General features: G+C 51.4%; 2 protein-coding genes across 8 annotated transcripts in view; one reads left to right on the forward strand and one right to left on the reverse strand.

The window, feature by feature from the left end:
- Nucleotides 1–4,166: 4,166 nt before the first annotated feature.
- On the forward strand, nt 4,167–21,950 carry CAMK1G (calcium/calmodulin dependent protein kinase IG; the record flags this gene model as incomplete). Of its 3 annotated transcripts, none has more annotated exons than XM_080825051.1 (11): nt 4,167–4,258; nt 9,086–9,214; nt 12,434–12,508; nt 14,969–15,107; nt 15,772–15,955; nt 17,212–17,287; nt 18,288–18,400; nt 19,175–19,253; nt 20,726–20,813; nt 20,948–21,372; nt 21,860–21,950. In XM_080825051.1, the coding sequence occupies 11 exons, from the start codon at nt 4,167–4,169 to the stop codon at nt 21,948–21,950; spliced, it is 1,491 nt and encodes a 496-aa protein (XP_080681177.1). The 3 variants fall into 3 exon arrangements, with proteins under 3 accessions (XP_080681177.1, XP_080681178.1, XP_080681179.1); XM_080825052.1 differs by having other exon boundaries at nt 15,772–15,895; XM_080825053.1 differs by lacking the exons at nt 20,726–20,813; nt 20,948–21,372 and having other exon boundaries at nt 15,772–15,895.
- A 1,715-nt stretch (nt 21,951–23,665) lies between these two features.
- Nucleotides 23,666–25,520, reverse strand: part of LAMB3 (laminin subunit beta 3) — a 63,463-nt gene continuing 61,608 nt past the window's right edge. For all 5 annotated transcript variants that reach the window (XM_080825281.1, XM_080825284.1, XM_080825280.1 and 2 more), the window contains one exon: nt 23,666–24,648. In XM_080825281.1, the coding sequence (XP_080681407.1) occupies nt 24,512–24,648 (137 nt within the window). In that variant the 3' untranslated portion in view covers nt 23,666–24,511. The remainder of the gene's footprint in view (nt 24,649–25,520) is intronic.

Below are 25,520 nucleotides of genomic sequence, written 5' to 3' on the forward strand. Positions count from 1 at the left end.
GGGAAAGATGTTTTCTTATAGCCTAGCTTAGCTAAGAATACTATGTTTTTAAGCTATTTAAGAGAGATGGGAGAGAAGGAACAGTGAGTACAGAGCTGCTAATGAGGTGGTCGTGCCTTCAGGAGAGCAGCCCGTCATTCCACGGGGCTCCAGCAGGGGGAGTAATGAACACCCAGCTGATGCTCCCCAAGCTGGTAAGAAGATTCTTGGTTGGGTCCTTACCTGGAAAAGCGTCATCTGCAGCCCTGCCGGTTGGGGGGGGGGGGGGCGGCGGGGGGAGACAGAGTGGAAGAAACAGTGGGACACAGACTGACCCTGTTGATTTGACTTTTTTTAATGTCCACCCCTATGCCCCGATCCCTCACATTCTTCAAGGCTTCCAGCTGCAGCGTGTACGCTAACAAGCACTTGGTCCAAGCGCAGATGCCAGCCGCACTGATAAGTGGAAGTTGCCAGATTTGGGGCTAAGATCTGCAGAATGGCATCTGGCTAAAGATAGCCCTTGATTCTAGTATTTCGTCTTCCCCAAAGCAGTCTGCCAGTCAGGGTTCATTTATCTCTGCCTTGTGGACTATGCCCTCCAAATCAGGGCTCAGGCTGCCGTGGCCTTGCCGGCAGGTCCTCCTCTGCCTAGTGCCTGGGTCACTGTGTCCCTCTGGGCCGCCACCCTCCCAGGGGAGCAAATTCCACAAACCGGCCTGAAAAAACAAGCACAAAATGCCAGGACTGCACTGGAACATACCAAATGCTAAGGAATTTGTAACTTTTCTCACGTTTTTCATAATATCCACCACCAGTTAGTATACAGTGAGTTGCGAGTTTACACACGATACGGAAGTGAACAAAGAGAACAGAGCATCTTCATCTCCTATGAAATCTTTCTCATTAAGTCCTACCCTCACCAGGCAGCAGAAGAGGGAAATGGAGAACTTTAAATTTGAACTCGATCAGTATAGCGCCTCAGGTTCCACAGAGTCTCATTGAGCTAACTCAGTTTCTTCCAGGAAAACACACAGCCTTGAGATGGCTTCTCCTCCTCTTGCTCTACTTCAAGGGGGCATTTTATGTTATAAGGTGCTTACTCGACTTGGTTGTAGATAGAGGAGAAGGTGGCCTCAGACCCCTCAGGGACCTCAGATCCCTATGGTCTGGGAGCTCACCCAAGGATGACTGCTGGCCTCAGGTGTGGCTGGTCCCATCTGGGCTGTGGTACATCCTGCTGACACCCTCCACTAAAAGCCCAGCTCCCAGCCACTTGCTTTCTCCTGAGAAGCCCTGATCAATGCTGTCTTCTTCTGGACCCCAGGGAATAGGCCCTCTAGCAGCTCTGTGTCCCCTCACCAGGGCCCTGGGCAGAAGTGAGAAGATAAATGTTTAAGGACAGAGTTTAAGGATGAGTGGGGCAGAAGCCTGATTGTGGCATTTACCTGTGTCTGTGGGGTCAGTACTCCCACTGTAGCCAATTTCAAGCTGACAGCATGAGACCACTCAACACAGAGCTGGGGAGACCCACACACTGAGGTACCATGCTCTGGAACCAGCAGGCTCCAGCCCCCCACAGGCCCTGGGGAACTTCCGGAATCGTGCAGGTCAAGCCACCCCATCTCACTCACCTCCTCCCTCTAGGCCTGCCCCATGATTACGTCCTGCCCTGTTCAGTGTGGTTGCAATCCGAGTACCTCCCTTGCTTATGGCTTCCCCCGAGCAGGGTCCTGAGAAGCCCACCTGTCTGTGTCACCAACCTCCCCCATTCCTGGATGGGTAAAACCAAAGGTGTGTGCACCCGTCTCCCCCGTCTCCTTCCCAGGATCCACTCGGACCACAACTGTCAGTCTGTCACCACCCATTCGTGCCCAGCAAGGCCCTCGCTCAAGTCATGTTCCTCTTATGCACAGGGGCTTACGCCTCACACTTGTGTCTGAATGCAGAAGCGGTTTCCCTCTATCCCTTAGAACCTACTTATGACATGAGTCCTCCAGACAGGGGTTGCACTGACTCCGTATCCCCCCAAATATTATCTCTATCACAACTGTACAGTACACGGGAGGTAATGTGCTGAGTCTCTATGTCCACTATTTCATTTACCATGCACCATGACCATAGAGGGCTCTGTCCCCATTTTACAGATGAGTTAATAGACTCGAAAAGGTCAATAACTTGCCTACGGCCATTCAAGTGGCAACTAGCCGCAGCAGGATTTGAACTCAGGTTGAATCCGCTCTTTACCCAATGCTAAATTGTGGAGGCACAAACCTCTTTGTGCTGAGGCTATCAGAAGACCATGGATTCTATAGGCGTTTTTTTGTTTGTTTTTGTTTGTTTGTTTTGATGGGGAAGGAAGGGCATTGCCTAAGAGATGCATGCATTGGACATATTTTCCTACTTCTTAGGTCCAAGGAGAATAGGGAAAAAGGTGTTGGCAGAAATGTTCCCCCACCCCTCCCAGACACTCAGTGTCAGCCTGTAGTAGAGGCTATTAGGGCAGAGAGGGCCCAAAGGGACAGAGATTCCCCCAACCCACCCAACCACCCCCAAGAACATGTTTCTGTCGAGTATTCACTGACTCACTAAGGGCACCTACCAGAGACAGGACAGCCGGCCTAGACCCCTCTCACCCTCTGTGGGCACATCACCTGATCTCGTATAATCAGAACCCTAGAATGTATCCTGAGCCCCCCTTCTCTCCCTCACTGCCAGCATGATCTAAGCCACCACCATTTCTCTCCTGCACATCTGTCCCCCACCCATTTTCCATGTACCAACTCTTACCCCCCGCCCCATTCTCCTCAGAGCAGCTGGAGTGAGCTCTGAAACATCAGGGGTATACCTGCTCTGCTAAAAATCCTCCTGTGTTTTGTGGTCTCCTTCGAAGAAAATCCAGTATCTTTAGCAGAGTAGATAAGGCCTTCTGTGGTCTGTCCCCTGCCTCCTTCCCTTGCCCACTCACCGACCCGAGTCATGCATTGCTCACCCGGCTCCAGCCACACTGTCCCTCCCGTCCCCTCAGGCTCTGTTCCTGCCCCGCCTGCACGTTGACCTCCTGTATTTCACTCCATCTGCCAAAATGCTCCCTCACACACACTCCGTGCTTGGCAGGCTCCTGCACACACTTCCAATCCCAGCTTAAACACGACCAACTATAGGCCCTTCCGTGACTTTATCTAAAGGTGACCATCCCCATTTTTCCCTCTTACAAACCTAACTTTTATTCTTCCATGGTTTTCCCACACTCCGTCACTGCACGTGGGGTACTTCCCTTGCTCATTGCATGCCCCCTGGAGCCTGCCGGTCCCAAGACAGAACCATCATTGGTACGCAGCCGGCACCCGGCGCATCACAGCTGCTGACTCGGGTGAATGAATATGGCAATTCTGGAACCCCGATACAAAGAGGACAAGATTCAGCTCAGACTTTAATGAATAACTGTTTCTCCAGCCCTGTACTAATGTTGTGGGAGTTGGGAAGGAAACGATACTCGTTCTTCGAATGATGCCTTTCATTTAGCCCAGAACAGATAGGAGAGAGGTAGCAGTAAGCATAACTGGGGAGGTGGGAGAATGGATACAACAGATGGTAACAGACAGGATGTGGGGCTGATTCCTCGGTTTGAATCAACACGTTGGCCATCTCCTGGAAACACAGGAAACAGCTCAGCTCAGATCCCCCCGAGGTGGATGTTCGTGTACTAATCCATACATGTGTGCGTTATTGCCCTTAAATACATACGTACAAAGTGGACTTTGCACCACTAGACTCTCAACTCCTTGAGTGTTCAGCAAGTACAGTGGGCAGGTAATCGACGTGCAATACATTTGTTAGAGTAATTTCGGATTTTTTTTGAGAGAGCTCACCCAGTGCGGGGTTGGGGGCAACTCGGGGCTTGATCCCAGGACCCTGAGATCATGACCTGAGCTGAAGGCAGACACGTAACCCACCGAGCCACCCAGGCACCCCTGTTGTAGTAATTTTAAAAAAGCAACTGGAGAGAACAGTGTTATTTTTGCCCATTATCCAGGTTTTGCTCCTAATCCTTCGTTCTAGTTACTATGTGAAAGATGTGTTTTCTATTCTTTTGGCCATGTTCTCATCCTGTCTGAGACATTAGCTTGATCAGACCTTTTCTCGCCTTCCTCAAAGCTTCCCCCAAAGCTTCAACTCTGGAGGCGATGGGTCGAAAGGAAGACGATGACTGCAGCTCCTGGAAGAAACAGACCACGAACATCCGGAAAACCTTCATCTTCATGGAAGTGTTGGGATCGTGAGTCCCGGGGCTGAGAGATGGGGCAGTGGGGCTGTGCGCTGGGTGGGGGTGGGGGGAGCCTGGAAAGAATTGTTCTGGGCCAGCAGCAGCTGACAAGTTGGGACTGAGGCTGCTGGGACATCATCTCAGCAGCTCGAAGGGACTAGGTAGGTAGAGCAGAGGAAGCTACCGTGGTTTCATACGCTGGGGCCCACAGGGATACCAGCCCTTTCCCTAGGCTCTCCACCCTGGCCCACCCCCAGGGACCCTGCTTCTGGGACAACCTGTGGCTTCTTGCCACAGCAGGACAGAGGCAGTCTGGAGCCCTGCCAGAGATTCAGTGGCCCTAGTTCTTTCCTGGGCCTCCTTCTCCAGCTTCTTTATTTCCTCTGGCAGCGAGCAGGTCAGCCAACCCCACTGTCTGCTGTAGACAGAGGAGAAGGGGCTTCTGGAGCTCAGAGAGCTGACGGGACACACGCCGGAGTCTGCTCCCCACCACCATCCTCTCTGCTCTGTATTTAAGTGTCATGTTGGAAAAATAAAGTCACGCCGTAGTCCAAACTCCTACCAGCCTCTGGAGTGTCTGCGCCTGCCCCTTGACAACGATTACACGGCTGGAGGAACAGAGACAGCCTGTCTGGAGCTGACTGTCCACTCAGTCCTGCCTCTCCTCCGGGGGGAGGGGGGGGCGCAGGCTCTGACGCAGGCTGCCAACGGCTCCAGGCCCCCGGCTCCGTAGCCTCAGGACCCCAGCTGGCCAGCTAATTAGTCTGGGCTAATTGGGCCCCAGGAAGTGAGGGGCAGTGAGTAGGCTGTCCATTCAAGCAAGCTTTCTCTTGAGCCAATTCGGGCTAAGTTTAGCTCCCTCTGCCTTGGCCAGGAGTCAGTGACCTTGGGCAGTGACAGCTGCCCACACTCTCACTGTAGATGCAGAGGAGCCAGGCCTGGCCCCAAGACGAGACCCCCAGAGCTCTCCCTGCTCAGGCAAGTGTCGGGATCTGAGCCCCCCAGGAGGATCTCGGCACTGGTGCTGGTCATCACAGTGTTGGCCCTCCATCAAGAACCCTTGCCAAGACGGGGGTGGCTAGAGGGGATTTTTGGCAGGAGAGAGGGATAAGACTCATGCGTGAATCAGAAATGATTTGCTAAGAATCCCAAAAACCAAGAGAAGGAAGGGAGGATGCCCAGGTTGACAGGTGCTTATTCATGGTCTGCTCAGACGTGGGCTGTGGGACTGGCAAAAGCCAGACACTTGCTGCTCTCATGGAGCTCGGCCACAGAGGTCCTAAATCTGGAGGGACATCAGAGTCACTGGGGGAGCTGCAACTGTGAAAATATCTAAGTTAAAAAAAAAAAAAAGTAAGTGAAATAGTAGTACCTGAACCACCAATATACTCGCCACCTCAATTCAACAATTGTTGACATTTCACTATATTTGCTTTACATACACACCACACACACACACACACACACACACATACACATTGACTTCCCTGAACAACTTGTAAACAGTTGCAAACATTATGACATGTCACCTTGGAATCCTTCTGTCTGCATCTCCTAAAAATAAAGGCATTTTCTTCTATATGCACAATGGTATTGCCACACTCAAGAGAGTTAATAATAATTCCCTAGTAGCATTTTAGCCTATGTAGGTCCCCCCAACCCACAAAAAAAGACAGATTCTCAGTCCCAGACCTACCGCCCTGGAATTTGGGGAAGGGAACAGGGGCAGGACAGGGCAGCCAGGAATCTCTATTTTACATGCTTTCAGTTGCTCTAACCTACCCAGCCCCGCCCTGATATGGGGAACTGAGGGGACAAGACAGGGGGCAGGTAACAGCTGTTGCAGCAGTTGAACAAAAGCTAAAGAGTAGGCACCCCTGCAGCGCCCAGGAGTGGGCCAGGCCACCCCAGGCTGCAGACCCCATGTCGTTACTAAGGGGAGGTGCTGAATGGAAGGGAGCAGTGGGCAGAGCAGACTCCCCTGAGCACGATGCCCCAGAATCTCAGGACAAAGGCTCCTTCTCTGTAGCCCTCAGCTCTTCTGGAACAACCCACCAGGGAGACAAGGCTTTTACTGACTCTGCCCGGAGGTCACCCACAGTTCTAGGGCCCTAAGGGAGGGAGACTGGGAGGAGCTAGTCTGTAGCAGGGAGAATGTCACCAGCTGCCAGCCCTCCTTCCACTGGCAGGAAGAGGCTTTTCTCCTCGAACCTCCGTCACCTCTCCCAGCAAGAGGGGAGAGCTCCTCAGAGCAGGAAAGGCAGACCAAGTTCTATGGCAGTAAAGCACTCCTGGCTCTAGAGGTTCTACCTGTCTTGCCTTCTGACCCCAGCAACCTTAACTGCTCAAAACTAGCTCTCCGCTCCCTCTGCTCCCCAGTCTGACCAACAGCACAATTAAGTCTTGTGATTGCTCTCCCCTGCCACACCACATGTGCCACATGCAACATACACACACACACACACACACACACACACACACACACACACACTCGCACTTGCACTGTACAAAGCAGCCTGAGGCAGAAGGGCAATAGCACCATTTCGAATTGCCACGACACTGCACAACTCCAGGCGGCGCCGTTCACACACACTGCAATACAAGTGACACCCCCAGGAAGGCCTCAATTTGATCTCATTCCACAAGAGGACCCAGGGTGGGTGTCAGCTTTGAAATGGGGGGGCACCTGTGTGTACAGGTGAAGGGGGGGACTCTGAAAGTGGGTCCCGGAAAGTCACAGCCAGCAGGAACCTTGAAGGCTGTGTGGTTCACTTCTCTCCTTTCACACTAGGGAAAGCGGGATCTGCAGATGAGTAGAACACACAGCTAATCCCAGGCCAGACTTCTCCCACATCCAGCCTTCCAGGCTTCCATCCAGCCATCCACCACGCATTTCTTTAGCATTTTCCGTATGCGATCAGGCAGAGGACCGGGTTCTCCTGCACATTCCTGACTCTCCCCCTTGTTCCCTGTCTCATAGTTCACAGATGGTGCTGGGCCCCAGGAGCCCCATCCCGCCCTGCTTTCCTGTGCCTCCATGCTAGTCCCTCTCACCCCCACCTGGGACAGCCCTTCCAGCTCGTCACTGGGCTGACTCCCATTCACCCCTTAAAACTGGGTTCAGGGTGCTCTGAAGCCCAAAGGCCTAGAATTAATTACGTGCTTCTTAGCTACTCCAAGCGACCGCATTGTACACACTAGGAAAAAAGTGCCCTTGTTTCCAGCTTGCTATCTACTGGGGAGAAGTGTTATGATAATTATTGTATGAAGATGTGCAGTGGTTCCAAGGTGACTAGCATCTGCTGATAGCAGAGCCGAGCAGAGACCCTGTCTGCAGTGTTCATTGTTTGTGGTCTCCCAACACCCCCTGCTTCTCTGTACGTGTCCATCTCACACGCCAGACTCTGCGCTAGACTGATACTCAGCTGAGGGCTAGCGCAGAGGATCTGTCAGCTGAACAAGCATTCACTGAGTGCTTAATAACAACTTTCACATCAAATGTTAATGGCTCATTTGTCTGTGTTCCTCATTTGTCTACAGGCCTCTTAAGACCAGAAACACTTACCTTTTTATCTCTAGTGTCTGACTCAGTAGGTGCTCAATAAATCTTGATTGAAGGGATGAGTGAAGGAATGAATGACTGGATAGAGGAAGCTCTGAAGGCTCTGATTAACTCAGTTCGAGTGCAGCTGGGGGAAACAGGAAGCTCAGACCCAGGAAACACCAAGTATTTTCTCATGCAGATTCTCAAAGTCCTTGCACAAGCTTCACTGCTATTGGGCCTGCATTCTAGAATCCCCAGATGGCCTGGGAGAGGATGGTTCAGCTGTTTCCTCCCTTACACGCTATGGCCTCTTGTCACTACCAGGTGTCCTCCCTAATGGTATTCAAATAATAATATTAATAACAATAATAGTGTCTAACACATGCAGTATAACAGATGTCAGCAATGCTTTTAAGCACTTTACATATGTTAATGCATTTAGCCTTCTAAACAACCCTGTGAATCAGCTACTATTGACACTCCCCCTTTTCAGATCAAGAAACTGGGTTTATAGAAGTTAAGTGACTTGTCACCCACAAAGCTGAGGTCCTCACTTATGGGCACTTGGGCTCCAGGATCCACTGCTAGCTAACTACAGCTCCAGCTCCAGCCTGGTCTCGGAGGTCCCTTTAAAAGAAAAAAAAAAAAAGAAGAAGAAGAAGAAGAAGAAGAAGGCTGTTCTTTGGAATCCTACCCTGTGTTTCCATTGGATTCCAGCCTCTCCATCTTCAGAAAACCTGCCCAGAGCTGCTGGGGTCCTGTCTTTCTTTCTCACAGATCCCACTGAATGAGAGGGTGCTCAGCTCCCCTTAGGATCTGATAATGAGTTCAGGGTAATTATCACCATCGAAAACAGAGATTGGAGTTTTTTTCCATCCCTGCCTGAGCCCTGTCCCCAGTGCTACCTCCAGCTGCTCTTCCAGTGTGCCACACTCCATCGTGCTGGAACAAGCAAAGTAAACTGGCTCTGCAGTGGCCCCTCTTTAATGGTTCGGCCAGATGGAAATTTCTCCATAACCAAAGCCGAGTCCCTGGGAGTCCTTCACAAATTATAGGATCAGGAAATAGCACCCAGCTAGTCTCTGTGTCTGTAGTAGAAACTTTTCCTTCTGGAAAGAAAGGACCCAGGGCTTGTCAGATAGGCTCTGCCCTCGATACAGCTCCTCAGGTCCCCACAGTAACAATGGAAACTAATTACCAGCCACGCCGTCCTTCATCTACCCCTTGGTTTTACTTCCAACAGTGTTCCCAAGCCAGCCAGTACTAATTGTTATTTCTTGGTGTCTTCTACTTAGAGGAGCTTTTTCAGAAGTTTTCCTGGTGAAGCAAAGGCTGACGGGGAAGCTCTTTGCCCTGAAGTGCATCAAGAAGTCACCGGCCTTCCGGGACAGCAGTCTGGAGAATGAGATTGCCGTGTTGAGAAAGTGAGTGGGTCCTAGTATTGGCCGAGTGCATCTGTGGGATCACAACATTTCCTTCACAAATTACCTTCGAGAAGGACTGAAGCTGATTTCCACACCTAAAGGCACTGCTTTCTTTCATCGTTTTGATGGGTCTGTTTGATCAGTCGGCTAAGTTTAGCCAGACAGGTGTCTTGGCTGATCTGGGGAGGGAGGAGTGAGCGCAGTGGGAAAGGCGTACAGCAAATTGATTAGCAAACCAGCTGGTGCCAGACCTGGTTTGTGCATGTACACCAGAGAGTAATTAGCTGGAAGGCACAAAAATCAATTGAGGGCCAATACCAGGAAGAATCAGTAATTAAGGAAGCAGAATAAGATTTGGAAATTAGCCTGGATTGTACCGAAGCAAATGTAGGTTCAGCACCCAACCGTCATGACAGAGGCCACACTAACACACCATCAAATTGTAACAGCAGGACCCATATAATAAAGCCTTGTGGTACCCCGTGGTGTGCCGAAAGTGTATTGGGCATCAGGAACACAAGAATAAGGCTGCTAAAATCCCTTACCTTCAGCAGCTCACATTTTCTCGGCATGGACAGAAGTGCCCATAACAAACTCTAATTCCACTGAGCATGAACCAGTGGTAGCAGAAGTCAAAGTCTAGAGAAGACAGAGATTTTTTTTTGCCTACATTTTTTTTTTTAATGAGTATGGGGTATTAGGTACATTTTCAAAGAAAAGAAACCTTGATAGATGAGCAGAATTTGATGGAGACAGAAGAGGCAATGCAGAAAGGGAATTCAGGCTGAGGGTAACATAAATTTTAACATAGAACTGTGAAAGTACAGAGGACATTAGGGAAGAGTCAGTGTTGGGACCCCCTGAGCTTAGAGTGAGGACCATCAAGGGGCAGGAGATGGAATCAAATGAGACCTGATTATGAAGGGTCTTGGATACCATGATAAAGAGCACCGACTCTATTCTGTGGGCAAAGAAAAGTCATCAAAGAATTTTAAGGAAAGGCTCACATGATCAGATTTCTATTTTAGAGCCATTCCTCTTAAGGATGGTGGAACATGGATTTGATTAGCGCCTAGAAGATGGGAGACCAATTCTAACACTTCCTCAGTAATCTCAGCCAAGGATGAGGATACAAGCGAAGGTAATAGCAAGATCATGTGGTAGCAGGAAGACTGGATTCAAGAACGAGAAGTGCCTGGGTTCAGGTAGACCAGTAAGAGTATAAAAGAGAAAAGTATGAAAAATGATACAGGCGGCTCAGTTGGTCAAGCGTCTGCTTCTTGATTTCGGCAGTTCGTGGTCTCCTGGGTTGTGGGATTGAGCCTCATGTTGGGCTCTAGACTTGGCATGGAGTCCACTTGAGCTTCTCTCCCTCTGTCCCTCCTACCCCCACTTGCTTACTCTCTCTTTCTCTCACTCAAAGAAATAAGTCTATTTTTTTAAAAAATGAAGCTGAGATTGAGCAATTCAGTGGATAGTGATATCATTGCTTGGGAAAGGAAATCAAAGGAGGCTTGGAGGAAATAGAAGGACATTGCTGGAACATATTGAATCTATGTATTCCCCAGTCACTACAGGGAGGGTGCTGGGGATACCAGTTTGGGCTCCAGGGAGATTAGAGCCGAGATAGATTGTGAACTCACTGAGAGCAAGGACTATGGTGGTCCTGCTTACCACTGCATTTATCAGCATCCCTAACAGCACAGGTGCCCCGTCAGTATCTGATTGTAATGAACCATTGATAAACTACGTTAGCATTGTCAGCTAGTGAATGTGGTTGAATCCATCAGGTAACCACTGTAACAGGTCTGTATTTTTAGAAATTAAACTTAAACATGATAGCTACAGTTTATTATGTATTTGCTATTCCCCAGGCACTGTGCTTAGCAGTTTACATGCATTCTCTCTTTTAATCCTGATATAACCCTATGAGAGAGATGGACTTAACAGGCCAAAAAGTGGGCTTTAGAATATTAGAGAAAGCCAACCCAAGTCACCCAGTTCCTGAGTACGTCCTGAGTACGCTAGATCCACACTCAAGCCCAAGTGACCTTTGAGTCCAAGTTCTTCACCCGTGTGCTGCATGGCCATGAGTTAAACTTCCTAGAAATGTTCCTCCTGGGGTGCCTGGGTGGCTTAGTCATTAAGCGTCTGCCTTTGGCTCAGGCCATGATCCCAGGGTCCTGGGATCGAGCCCCGCATCGGGCTCCCTGCTCAGTGGGGAGCTTGCTTCTCCCTCTCCTACTCCTCCTGCTTGTGTTCCTCTCTCGCTGTGCCCCTCTCTGTCAAATAAATAAATAAAATCTTTTTAAAAAAGAAAAAAAAGAAATGTTCCTCCTGGAAAGGCATGCATAGAATTGCTGCCTATGAGGCCAAGCCCCCCCCCCCCCAGTTAATATGATTATGCTGCTTGCATTAGCCCCTGAGTAATCCCAGGCAGAGGGAATCTAGAGCAAATTTTCCTGAACACGGTGCTACTGATATATTAGCCGAGATAATTCTTTACTGGGTTGGGGGGCTACTCTGTGTGCATTGTAAGATGTTTACCAGCATTCCCACCTCTACCCACTAGATGCCAGTTAGCGCCTCCCTCCTCCCCAGTCACAACCACAAAAATGTCTCAAGATATTGCCAAATGTCTGCCGGGGGAAAAAAGAGCCCCTGGTTGAGAATTACTGATCCACAACATCCCACAGAACTGACCCCAGAAATCAGCACCTTCCTTGCTCCTCACAATATTCTGGAATAATAATTTTGCAAAACTCCTTCCATGGTCACCCATGAGGAGGCTTAGCTAACCTGATTCTCTTCTGTTGCAGCCCGCTCTCTTCAAGGGTGTTTCTGAAGGAGATCCTATACCCATTTTGTAAAATAATTTCGTTTGGGGTGTGTTCGTAGCCTTCTTCAGTTCTTTTAACTTTTACCTTTGGTAAAGTCTAAAGAGATTTCTGGGGAAGTGACAAAATGTTGGTTCCCTGAAGACAGGATGATCAATTATCCATTCAAAAATATGGATTGAATACAACCCTGGCATCTTTTCTCTAGGATTTCTTTGTGACTGCTTTTTTATTGGGAAGGCTTCACAAGGATCTGCTCTTCCTAAACGTTGTCATCAGAAGTCTTTAACAGAAATAAAAGTCCGGTGGGCTGGGTGTCCATTCCTTGTCTGACCCACCTACACCACATACCACTCACCATGAGCCTTACGTGTCCCCCCAGGATCAAGCATGAAAACATCGTGACCCTAGAGGACATCTACGAGAGCACCACTCACTACTACCTGGTCATGCAGCTGTAAGTGAAAGGTGACCCACGTCCTCCACAGGTGTCTTGGGGGCCTGGGAGGCCTAGAGGTGGTGAGGGGAGTATGGGGATTCAAAAGATAAGATCAAAAATTAGCTAAAGAAGCTTTACAAATGCCAAGAATTCTCTCAGGCTAAGTATGTTTCTGGTCACAAACTTGTTCTGTGTGGACTGAGGGGTAAATCTAGGACTGATGATTGAAATGGTCTGTACCAGTACAGCCTTACCAGTTGTTAAAAAATATTTTCTACAAGTCAGTGAGTAGCTGTGACTCCATTTCATTCATTTTCCCCTGCTGTCCCAGCCGCCCCCGTCAGACTTTCCGGACCTTCCCACAACCCCACAGCTGAAGGGATAATGCCTGGCATGGCGGGGCACCTCCAGAACCCTTCTCTGGCACCATGGCTTGAGTCCATTTTGACCAGTCTGTGTCCATCACACTGAATATTAAATGTCTTAATGTTGGGGCACCTGGGTGGCTCAGTCAGCTAAGCAGGCGACTCTTAATTTCCGCTCAGGTCATGTTCTCGAGGTCCTGGGATCCGGCCCCTCGCTGGGCTTCATGCTCAGCAGGGAGTCTGTTTGAGGATTCTTTCTCTACCTCTCCCTCTGCTCCTCCCCCTGCTTGCTCATGCTCTCTCTCTCTCTCCCTAATAAATAAATCTTTAAAAAAGAAATAAAAATAAATGTCTTAATGCCACTCCAGGGTAAAATTACTGTGGGATTAGAAACCATAGGTACCTAGATTTCAATTTGATACTTAAAGAAAAGACCTTCTCGAAAGAGATCCATCAGCATTAAAACAAGCTGTGACCGTGTGTGTGCCCATCTGTGGGACAGAGATGGACCTCACTAGAAAAGTCTGCACATCCCTGTCACGTATAAATAGGAGTTCTGCCTGGGAGTGAATGCTGGTTGGTGCTTCTGAGGGCTCAGCCTTGGACTCAGAGAAACTTCTATTTATAAAGTACACACACACACACACACACCCCCACTCTGCAATCTCTGTAGCTAGATGCAGTATTTTTGACCGACAGGCTGATTCCTCAGATACTCAGATGAGCTAACTCAGGCCTAAGCAGCCTTTTAACTCCTCAGCTCACCTGAGGTGCAGTGACTAGAGGGAGCAGGTGGTCAAGGGAGTGAGGTGGGGGGGGGGGGGGCGGGGAGGCAAAACAGCACTAACAAGTGAGCAGGGACCATGTGGCACCTTAATGAGGCCAGTTCAGCAGGATTAGCCCACATTGAGACAGCAGGGGAGGCAGGAAGCAGGCAGATTGAGCTGTCCCCAAAGAGTGGCAAAGCCGAGGAGAGTACCAGCGCTAGGACCCAGGCTCCTCCAAGTCAGGAATTCCTCCTTGTGCATAAAGACTGTCTTTCCCCTGGGCCTCTAGCTCCTGTGGCAGAGCCCAGGGCCTTCGACAGAAAGAAAAGGAGTAGGGTGGTGTGCCTTTTGATTAGAGAAATTCTCCTATTTCTTTACTGCATGGTCCTATCGCATGTGCACGTCCGCACATGGTCCTATCACACGCGCATGTCCATAGCCAGTGTCCGGGGACAGTGAGAAGGGGGCCAGGCCTGTGACAGAACTGGAAGCCCTGGTTCATGGTTGACATAGGCTGAAACGTTTGCCCTGGAGAGGGCCTCAGCTGCCTTCACATACTGGAAACGATTCACGTGAAAGGATGGTATTCTTGTTCTGTGTGGCCCCATGGGTGGACGTGGTGTCCCCAGGTAGAAACTGCAAGGAGTGGGTTCCATCATAATATAGAGAAATACTGAGAAGGTGGTGAAAGATAAAGCAGTCTTTCCTAGGAGGTAGTGAGTGGTCTCCCTCTGAGGTGTTCCACTATGGACTACAGAACTTCTTGGCAGAAGTAGTGTAGATGGCATTCAAGAAACGGGGGCAGAATGGATCTTAAAACCCCTGAGTCCTAAGATGCCATACCACTAGAGTCTCCAAATACTGCTACAGCTCCGTCCATGACTCCGGCTTTAGGTAGCCCAGCTTTCCACAATGAGGAAAGAAATCCCGACACAAGCACAGTTGGTCTCCTTTGTACACCATCTCTGTCCTGCGTTGGCCCAATTTCAGTCTCACCTCTCCTTTTCATCATGATTCCCTGGGTCCTAGGCCAGGAAAGTAGGCAGCTAAGAATGTGTCCACAAAGGGATTATGGGCTACTTGCTTGACTCTAACCAGGAGCATTTTGCATTTTAAGGAAGAGTCCAGGGAGAGGGCAATGGATGGCCCAAAGAAATGACTCCCTCCTGATATTACTCCAACACCCAAAGGAGTTTTTCTCAGACTAAAGTAGACCTCCCTGCCCAGGCCATGGGCACCTGCCTCTTCCACCACAGCTGTGTGTTCATGGCTACAGAGCAAACACACTTATGTCCCTTTGACCTGAAATAAGACCTGGATTCCTGCACTTGCCCCTATGCCCACAGTGTTTCTGGCGGGGAACTCTTTGACCGGATCCTGGAGCGGGGTGTCTACACAGAGAAGGATGCCAGCCTGGTGATCCAGCAGGTCTTGTCAGCAGTGAAATACCTCCACGAGAATGGCATCGTCCACAGAGACTTAAAGGTGCCAAAGTGGGAGCCCTCAGTGGGACACAGAGAATGACCCTTTAGGAAGCTTGCCTGGGTCATGGGCAGTCTAAGCCGTGTAAAATGAGAGGGTAGGATCAGTAGACTCCTAAGGTCCCTTCTGCCCTCAGATTCCTTAAACAAAACTTAAATGACTGAACAATCATTGCTAATTTTTATCTCAGCCTTTTCCTGAACTTTCCATGGGGCCTCACCCTAGTAGGATACCAAGATAATCCACATGTTTCTCGAACCTAGCCACAGTCAAAATCAAATATAAGAAATACTTAATGGGGGGGGGTCAAGGTTGCACCAAGCATGTACTAGACTTTGGAGAAATCAGAGAAGACAATTAACCATGGTTTGGTCCCCTCAAGAAACAGTCTTAGAGTAGCTGGGGATGCGGGGAGGGTGGGTGTAGTACCTTAATGGCTATACAGCTGACCAACATGAGGGCCATGAGCAAAATACGGAGTGCTTGGATATGGAGTAGGGGGCTGTAGATAGGAGGAAGGAGGAAAGAGCTGGGGGAGATGAGCCTGACCTTGAAGTCAGGAGCCCAGAACACAGCTTCCTAAGAAATTATATATCAGGTGAGAAAAAGATATCTGTATATCAGATGATTATATCCTACATTGCATGATATCGCTCTTCTCCCACAGCCTGAAAACCTGCTGTACCTAACCCCTGAAGAGAACTCTAAGATCATGATCACAGACTTTGGTCTGTCCAAGATGGAACAGAGTGGAGTCATGTCCACTGCCTGTGGGACCCCAGGCTATGTGGGTGAGTCTGGGAAGAGGAGGAAGGTTGACCAGTTGGCTGTGTTCAACCTCATGGGGAGGGGTGGTTATCGGGAGACAGGGTTCAACTTCAAAGGCAATCCAAGTAGAGCATTAACTATGAGGTTTAGGGTAGATCATGTATCTCTGGAACTACCCCTCCTGCTCCCAAACCCTGCATCTTTAGAGACAGCCTACCCCTGAGCCATCCCACAGCCCCTGCCTATACTTAGCTCTCATTTTTGCAGACAGACATCCTGCTTTGTCTTTCTGGCTAGATGAGGGGGAGAGACAGGAGCATAAACCAGAGATGGTTAGATTACCAAGAGGTTGACACTAGGCACCCCTTTTCCTTTCTCCCATGCCCAGGAAGAGACCTCAGTGCCCCAGGTGTTAGTATCCTGGAGGAATAGTATTGAGTTCAAAGCTGAGGAACCCAGGCGTGCTCCCCCAAATATATTCCCTAATAAACTGGTAGAGATGGGGCCTCCTACCTAAACAGGAGGCTTTGAAGGTCCCCAAAAAAGTAAAAGCCATCAAGTTACCAGGTGAAAACATTCCTGAGATCCATGGAGAGAAAACCAATACTCAGAGCATCCCCTCCTGCCTACTTCCCTCTTAGCCACTCATCACCTGGTTGAGGATGGCACACAGAAAGGTGACCTCTAGCTTAATAGAGGAAATACCTGCTCTCACCCTCAAATAGAGGTCAGTCAGTAGGTGTTGAGTCCCACCGAGTACAAAGCCCTGGTATCTGGGATGAATTCAGAAGGTAACTCTCTACTCTCCCAGTCAGGGAAGACATGGCTTGTTTTCTCATGGAGCTCTTGATCTGATACAGCAGAAGTTACCTGAGATGGATGGGACAGTTATCACTTCCCTCTAAGAGTTCCTCATTTGATGTGGAAGACTCTGTCTCTTCCCTTAGGGAGATCCCAGTCTAGTGGGAGAGACTGCCCCTACTTCACATATGTCCCCATCTGAACAGAGACACACAACCCCAGCCCTGGGACACACTAGCTGCATGGGGAGACCAAGACCTGCCTTCAGAGAGTACTCAGTCTGATGGGAGAGATGTAGCCCCGGTCTGATGTAAGAGTCATAGGCCCTGTCATGGGAACCTTCCAGGCTGATGGAGGAAGATTCAGGATGATGGGAGAGCCCCAGTCCCTGCCCTGGGAAAGTTTTCATTCTTACAGAAACACTACCATCCAAGGAGCTTCCTAGTCCGCTTCTCTCATCCTTTTCCTCACCTTTGACCTCCACCCCTCAGCCCTCTCTTCTTGTTCCATCCCTGACTCTACCTTTGGTTTGCTGCAGCTCCGGAAGTGTTGGCCCAGAAACCCTACAGCAAGGCTGTGGATTGCTGGTCCATTGGCGTCATCACTTACATATTGTGAGTAGAAGCCGGCATTGGCTCAGTTCCTGGGAAATCTCAGAACGGCTCATCCTTTTTCTCCCCCTCATCTTAGTTCCTAAAGCAACATCCACCTTCAAAGGTGTGCGTGTACACATGTGCATCCACATACACACACACACACACGTGCGCGCACACACACACACTCACACTTACCATGCACACAGCGCCAAAGGTTTCCGTCCTGGTCTCCACCAGGTTATTACAACAGAGCTCAGTGTGAACCCACTGTTCAGCCATATGGTTGTCTCTTCCTGCATCCCACCCCCATTTACTCTCTATAACTGTGTTGAGTCCTGCTCTATGGAACGAGCAGTGAAGAAAGGAGAGGCCAAGCCAAGTGGGCACAATGTTCCCATCTCAGATTTCTCTCTGGGCAAGTCTGCCCAAGGCAAAGTGATGGCCTGAATGAACCGGGTCATAGTTCCCGTCCACATAGTCTTGGCCTCTCCTTTCCAAACCTATTCATCACACTCCCCCACCATCCCTCCTCACCTCTAGATGACTCTGCTCTTAGGAAAATACCATATCTATTCCTTATCAGGGACGCAACTCTTTATTTACTAAGCTTATGTTGAGTAACTACTCTCATTTATATTTGTACTCAACAAAAATTCATTGACCGTCTCTTCTGCGCTAATCACTGGTGTAGGTACTAAAGAACAAAGAACAAAATAGCCTAAAAAATCGTTCACGAAACATACATTCAAGCAGATGTTCTGTTATCTCTCTTAAAGGTATTTTATACATCCTATAAGTGTCTGGGAGGTATAGCAGGGGCGGTGTGGCTTTGGGGGGAATAAGGCACAAAGGGGCCCTCCAGAGTTGCTTGATGGGGCCTGCATCGTTCCAGAATCAGACAGATCCTGTTCCTACTGCTGGTTGGGGGTCCTGTTTCCTGCCTGTGATCTGCAGTGGAGGCCGGCAGAGGGGAGAGACGGGTTGTTCAGCAGCATAACTCCTTCCTGTTTCACTGCAGGTTGTGTGGGTATCCCCCCTTCTATGAAGAAACGGAGTCAAAGCTCTTCGAGAAGATCAAGGAGGGCTACTATGAATTTGAGTCTCCATTCTGGGATGACATTTCTGAGTCAGGTAAGGCTAGCAGGTGTGAAGGACAAGATAACAGGCTCAAGGCAAAGGCTGCCAAGAGAAAAAGAGCTTAACAGCGGATGACAGTCCTGGCTCTTGAAAGTCCCCTGGGAATCTTCTAGAACAAGCTGCCAAGGAGAGTGGAGAAATCTTCATCTGGCTCAAAGGCCAAATAAATTATTCCCATCTCAGGTTCATGCTTTTGTTTTCCTGGAGACAGAACCACAGGATGCAAGGGGAGGGGGGCAGAGTGCGGGGGAGTTTAGATGAGGAGCCAGGAGGGCAGAGCCTGCACAAGGGAGTGTTCCAGGCACGAGTGGCAAAACCAAGGCCAAGTTTTGCCTTTATTATATAACCAGACTGAGAGCCTTCGACGTCTGCATGTGTGAGAGGAGGCAGTCGTTACAAGTCATTGGGTCCGTTAAGTGGAGATCCGTGGTGGGCCGAGGCTGCACTCACGTGTGCCCACTCGTGGCTGCCGGTGCCTGGATGGCGCAAAGGCAGAACCCCGAGACCTGCAGGCACGGCAGGGCCTCGTGAGAAGAGCTGCATCTGTAGTGCTGTGTGGGGGAGGCCATGGAGAGTCTCTCTTTGGTGGTTTATGGTGGGCTGCTGTTAGGTGGTTTGGATTTTTTTTTTTTTCTCTTTTAAGAGTCTTAAAATTGCCTCTTTGGAAGATTAGTTAAGGATGCATTCACTGCCACCCACCAGCCCGGAAGTGAGTTTCCATCAGTCATGAGACCTGGTCCCTGTTGTGTCTTTGATTGTTCCCCTTAGCCAAGGATTTTATTTGCCACCTGCTGGAGAAGGACCCGAATGAACGGTACACCTGCGAGAAGGCCTTGAGGCACCCGTGGTGAGTGAGGGTGGGCTGAGCTCTGGCCCCTAGCCTAGTGGTTCCCCAGAGACCATGACGACTCATTCACGTGGTGTTTCCCAAGAGTCGGCTTCCCTGGGCCCTCTGCTCTTCAGCACGCAAGGAGCGCGGACACCTGTGTCTGGTCCAGCTAGACTTGCAGACAGCATTTAAGGAAGTGGGTTCCGACCCCAGAGTGGCCACTGTGTCACTAATCAAGGGCAGGAGACAGGCACAGCCAGGCACTGTTACGAGTACTCAGTACTAGCTACTCAAGTGGCCCCAGGAGTAGGCAGCTGTGCCCTGTCCTGAAGAGCATCGTTTCACTGTGGGGTCGAAACCCGCTCTAAGTGAGGCGACTGGCAAAGAATCACAAAGGAACTGATCAGTAAAGTGAGCATGCTCTACCCCTTGTTCATGCTTTACCCCTGCTCAGGATTCGTAGTAGTGCCCCACCTGCTGCCACAGCAGGCCTAGGTTCCTCTGCTTCTTCATGTGTTCCCTAATCTGGCCTGACCCTTTACTTCCATCTGCATTTCCCCAAAGTCCCAACATACCTTCTCTGTTCCAGAAAGGCCTCAAAGCTCTCTTTCTCTTCCTGCCTCCCCCTACTCCCTATCCCAAGCTCTTTCCAACCTACACCTTGGGTTACACCATTTTCACCACCTAGAATGTCCTGCCTCTTGCCTTGTATGCAGCATCCCTCAGGATCCAGGGCAGTTTCTGCCCTGCCTGAAGCCCTGGGTCCTGCAGGCCCGCCTCACCTCCTTACCTCCCTCTAGCAATTACACAACTTACCATGAATTACTCAAGTTCATGGCATGGAAAAGGGCTCCACAGCTCCCCTGGAAGACCCCAGGGATGAGGGTCATCTGTTACTACTCTGTGTCCCTAGTACCTAGAAAGTCCTGGGCCATGAAATGGCTAGTATCTGAGGAGCACGTAGAGATGGTTGATCAGGAAGAAGGCAGCCTGCATCAGGAGGCCTCACTGAGGAAGGCTTCCTGGAGGAGGTGCGTTCTGAGGAAAGTTTTGAGCTAAAGGATAGTGACAACCCGAGCACCCTCTGACACAGGGCCCAGAAAGCCTATTCTCGAAGAAGCCGGAAAATAAGTATTTTAGGCTTAGCTGGCCATACGGTCTATATGGCAATGACTAAGTCTGCCCTTGTAGCATGGAAGCAGCCACAGCTCGTACTTGAATGAATGGGTGTGTCTAGGTCCCAGTGAGACCTCGTTACAGGCCGTGGGTAGATCTGCCCCACAGGTCATAGTTTGCCCACCTACTATAAAATAAGACTTCGGTTTTGCCAAAGCATGGAACCCGTAATGACCTGCCCAAGGGGACAGAGGAGCCCTGGTTCCAGCCCATTCCTGCCATGGGCCACCCTTCCTCTGAGGCACAGCACTCAGCTTAACCTGGTCCTGCACGCACGGCCCCCAATGAGCCAGGCTTCCCTTCTACACCCACAGGATTGATGGGAACACAGCCCTCCACCGGGACATCTACCCATCAGTCAGTCTCCAGATCCAGAAGAACTTTGCCAAGAGCAAGTGGAGGGTAAGTGGTCCTTTGCAGGAGGCAGGTGGGATGTTCTGGGCCCCTGGAGGCTGAGCACCAAGCGGAGGGAAAGCTTGAGCCCCGTGGCCCTGCGAGAATGCAGAGGGTCAGAGGCGGGTCTCGTGTCTCCTTAGCAAGCCTTCAACGCGGCCGCTGTGGTCCACCACATGAGGAAGCTGCACATGAACCTGCACAGCCCAGGCCTCCGCCCGGAGGTGGAGAACAGGCCACCCAGCACCCCAGTCTCAGAAGCCTCGAGATCCGGCTCCTCCGAGATCACCGTCCCCGAGGCCCCGACCCTGGAGCAGAGCGTGGCCCTTCCCGCCCTGACGCGGCTGCCCTGCCAGCTCGGCGCCCGGCCGGCGGCCCCCGGGGGCCGGTCCCTCAACTGCCTGGTCAACGGCTCGCTCCGCATCAGCAGCAGCCTGGTGCCCGTGCAGCAGGGGCCCCTGGCCGCCGGGCCCTGTGGCTGCTGCTCCAGCTGCCTGAGCATCGGGGGCAAAGGGAAGTCCTCCTGCAGCTCCGAGCCCGCGCTCCTCAAAAAAGCCAACAAGAAACAGTACGTATCCTCCGCCAGAGACAGAGGCCTCGCCCTGCTCGGGTGCTGGGGCTGAAGGGAGCCGGCTCCACAGGGCGGGAAGAGCTCTGGGCCGGGGGTGAGGGCAGTGCCCGCAGTCCTGTCCCTGCCCCTAGCTGTGTGGCTGCTCGGATCAGTGGATGTCCCCGTCTCTGGTTTGCTCATCTGTGAGAGCTCGCTCGCCTGCTCAGCCCACCTCACAGAGCTACCTAAAAGCTTAGCGAAGCGACGGGAATCACAAATGTCTGCAGAAAACTGCGTACGTGTCCGTGGTGGGCAGTCAATTTCTCGAGTTTCCAGAACCATTGTGTTTTGGGTGGCGGGGGGAAGCGGGGCTTCATTGTCATCTCCATCCTCTCTGCAAGGGCTTGTAATCTGTGGCCGAGTGGAGGCCACAGGCGTGGAGAGCTGCCCCAGCTCTTGTCCCTTCCCCGCACACGTCACAGCCCCCACCGCGCTTGCTTTCCAGGAACTACAAATCAGAGGTCATGGTGCCAGTTAAAGCGGGTGGCGGTTCCCACTGCCGGGCGGGGCAGACTGGAGTCTGTCTCATTATGTGATCCCTGGAGCCCACGTCTGGGTCGATTTTCAGGTGAGGCGACACAGGTGGGAGGGCCAAGACAGGGGGCTCAGGGAGAGCTGCTGTCCCAGAGGGCCAGCCCCATCACAGTCTGAATGAGCGGGTCTGAGGGCCCCCGGGAGCCACAGGCCCACAGCCACCCTGAACCCCTTTCCTCGGCAGGAGAGGCGTGCAACTCTTCTCTGCCTTCCCAACCCGGCGTCCACCCTGCGACGGGAGGAAGGCGGAGCGGGCAGAGCAGGGCCTGGCAGGAGTGGGTGCCGGTGAGAAGCAGCAGACTGCTGCCGCCTGGGGCAGACCCTTCCAGAAGCCCAGGAGCGAGCCTCCAAGGCGCGGAGGCCTCATTGAAGCTGTGAGCGGGAGGAGCTGGCGGCCACCCGCCCCCAGGGTCTCCCTGGCCTGCCTGCTCCGTGCCCCCACACCCTACGTGCCGTGGCTCTGTGCAGTGAACTAGGTAGCTCTCGCCCAGGTCTGTGTCGTTTGTGATGAAAAGCTTCCTGGGCTGGCCAGGCTGTGTCACCTTCTCTGAGCAAAGCCATATGGAGCCTCAAACCCCGACTCCTGCTCAGCACATGCTCCTGCCTCGAGGCTTTGATGCCCGTGGCCAGCACGGGCTCATTAATGTAGTCACCTGCCCATCTGCATGAATGGCCGGGGGCTCCTGCTCTGGCTGTGAGCTCTCAAGTTCCAGTCCTTAACTCCATGATCAGCTCCAACTGGCCCAGCACACCTCCCTCCCTGCCCCAGGCCAAAAGCAGTACCACAGCCTTCCAGATGAAAAAAAAAGAAATCGGTGATTAGGGGCTTTAAGGAATTCTCATCCTGGCCGGATGCCTCACCCACACCCAATTAATTAAAAGTTGGAGATTGACTGTTTTCATTTCAGCTGGTAATTCTCATCCTGCTTCTGCTCTTCTCTCCCAGAAAATCAGAAACATTATTCTTGTCCCTCCCTCGTTTTCTTGTACTCCTGTCCCCTCCAGCTTCACGTTCAGTGTTGTGCTCAATAAAATGGACATATTTTTCTCTATGAGACTTCATTTGGTTTCTCATAAAGTCAGATGCAGCTCTGGGACTTCGGCGCCTGTGCGGAGTGGAGAGTGTGCTGGGGCCTTGGGGTTTGGAGGAACCTGGCAGTGTAGAGGTGGACACAGACTGAGTGCATAGCGTGTGCCCTCTAGTAGTTGACACATAGTTACCGCTGGTGACTCATTCCCTCCTCACCACAGCTCCCAGGGCAGCTCTCTCGGAGCCCACACAGTCCAGTCTCCTAACAACGATATTAGATGATCTAGATGATGGTGAATTTGAAGCCCTGCCCTGCCCCTTGCCCCTGCCACATCTGTGACCTTCGGGGAGTGACACAACCATCTGTGCCTTGGTTTCCTCACTTGTCAAATGGAACCCACATCATGAGATAACGCAGACAATGTATCTCGCACAGCGCTCAGTAAATAATCGACATGATTAATAATGTAAAGAAAATGTAGGTGAAATGCCTAGCATGGGGCTCCTGGGGGGTTCCATTGGTTAAGCACCTGCTTCCGCTCAGGTCATGATCCCAGGGTCCTGGGATCGAGTTCCACAATGGGCTCCCTGCTCAGCAGGGAGTCTGCTTCTCCCTCTCTCTCTGCCTCTCCACCTGCTTGTGCTTTGTTTCTGTCTCTCTCTCTCAAATAAATAAGTAAAACCTTTAAGACAATTTTTTTTTAAATTTTGAAAATGCCTAGCACATGGCACAGGCCATGGTTAGCTCACAAACCTCCGCGCCGTTTCCCTGTCTGCCGCACACACAAACGCACATCCATCCGCAGCTTCTCTTTGCGATCCCAAGAGACACAGATTCTGCCTCTGGAGCTGTGGGAATGTGGACACAAGCCCTCCTTTCTCTGGATTTCTATCTCCTCATCTGTGAAGGAGCAACTGGGTCACTGCTCAAAGATGAAAATCATCGGGTCTCTCAGGATGGGATCCATGAGGTCCTGGGACAAAGGGGTCCAGTCCCTCTAAGTTTGGGTGACAAGCAAGCTGTACTGAGCCACATGGGGCAGCCTGTGCTCCCTATACCACCGGGCCTTGGGCTTGAGCAGAGGAGCGCCCCGGAACCCCAGGTGGGAGACAGGAACAAGTGCCAAAGTTTACTTATGGGACACAGACCAATTTCTCTTTTTCAACCTCCAGACTTCTTGCCAAAGGTTTTTATTGGGCTTTTCATTTGTATGTCATTTTTTGGTTCAGTTTTTGTGTTCATCCAGGCTTCAGCCTCCATGGAAGCTGAAGGGCAAGGACGCCGGCCAGCCAAGTGCACCTCCACTTAGAGCTCTTGTCCCAAGGCCACGGCCCGCCTCCCTCCTCTCCGTCTCTCCAACACAGTTTCCCATCAGCTCAGGCTCAGCAGCAGCCCATAAAGATCTTACCAGCTGCACACAGGGGGCTTCGGGCTGTGCTTCAAGGCTGTAGAAAAGTCTCCTAGAGCCGGGATGGAATCCAGCCCAAGCAAAGAGGGCAGATGAGCGGGGCCTGGGGCTGGAGGCTGGCACGTCACTTACAGGTGGCATAGTAGAGCACACGCCCATTGATGTGGTCGCGGATCTGCTCCACGCGCTTCTCCAGCCCCGTCAGGTCTGCCGAGCGGAGCTTGATGGTCTGGCTCCCCTGAAGCAGCTCGGACTCCATGTCTGAGGGCAGATGGAGGGCAAGGGTGGGGGGAGGACCTGGTGAGACACCCAGAGCCTCCCCACCCTTCCTTCTTCTCCCACCCACCCAGAGACAGCACCCGCAGGAGAAATCACCTGCTTGGTGGGGGAGGTGGGGACAGCTGGACACTGAGGCAGCTCTTGGCTCTCCACCCCTACCCCACTCTTACAGAAACCAGACCCAGGAAGCCCCTACCCTTCTCTGCTAGGCTCTCTCAATTGTCCTAGACTGATGAAGCAAACCACTGGCATCAAGATTAGCAACCTATGACTGCTGGACTCAGCCGCCGTCCCACCGGGGATCCTCCAGCAGGCACCACGACCACAGCTGGTGCCAGCTGGGGCACCAGAATTCCCCTGCACTTTCCCTTCCCTAATTATCACTCCAGATAAATCTAGTCCCCCCCCCCCGTCCCCACTCTGGTCCATTCCATATGCCACCACTAGATTATGCACGGGGGATGTGGGGGACTCCAAAGTGACCGAGTGCAGCTGTACCATCCTGTCAGCCTAGGCGAGAGGCCTCTGCCACACTCACGGGAACTGGCACCGGCCTCAGCCCGAACTCCCCCAGGAATAGGGAGGGAGTGTGCGGCCTCACAAGGCTCCAACTTTAGGCAGCTCTAGCTGCTCAAAGTCTCATGAAGCCAGAATCTGACCACTTCTGCTTCCACTCAGTTGTCTCAGGTCCGTCTCCTAGGAGTAAATGGGGAATATAGCTCTTCTGTCTCCCATGTGGAAGTCTTAGAGATGTCTGAGGCCACACCTTCTCAGGTGAAATCTCCCTAGTTCCTTCACCCATTCTTCACCTGATGTCACTACAGAGTCTCTTGACCTCCCAGCCCTGGTGGCGC

Source organism: Martes martes, assembly GCF_963455335.1.
Source record: "Martes martes genome assembly, chromosome: 15".
Lineage (NCBI taxonomy): Eukaryota > Metazoa > Chordata > Mammalia > Carnivora > Mustelidae > Martes > Martes martes.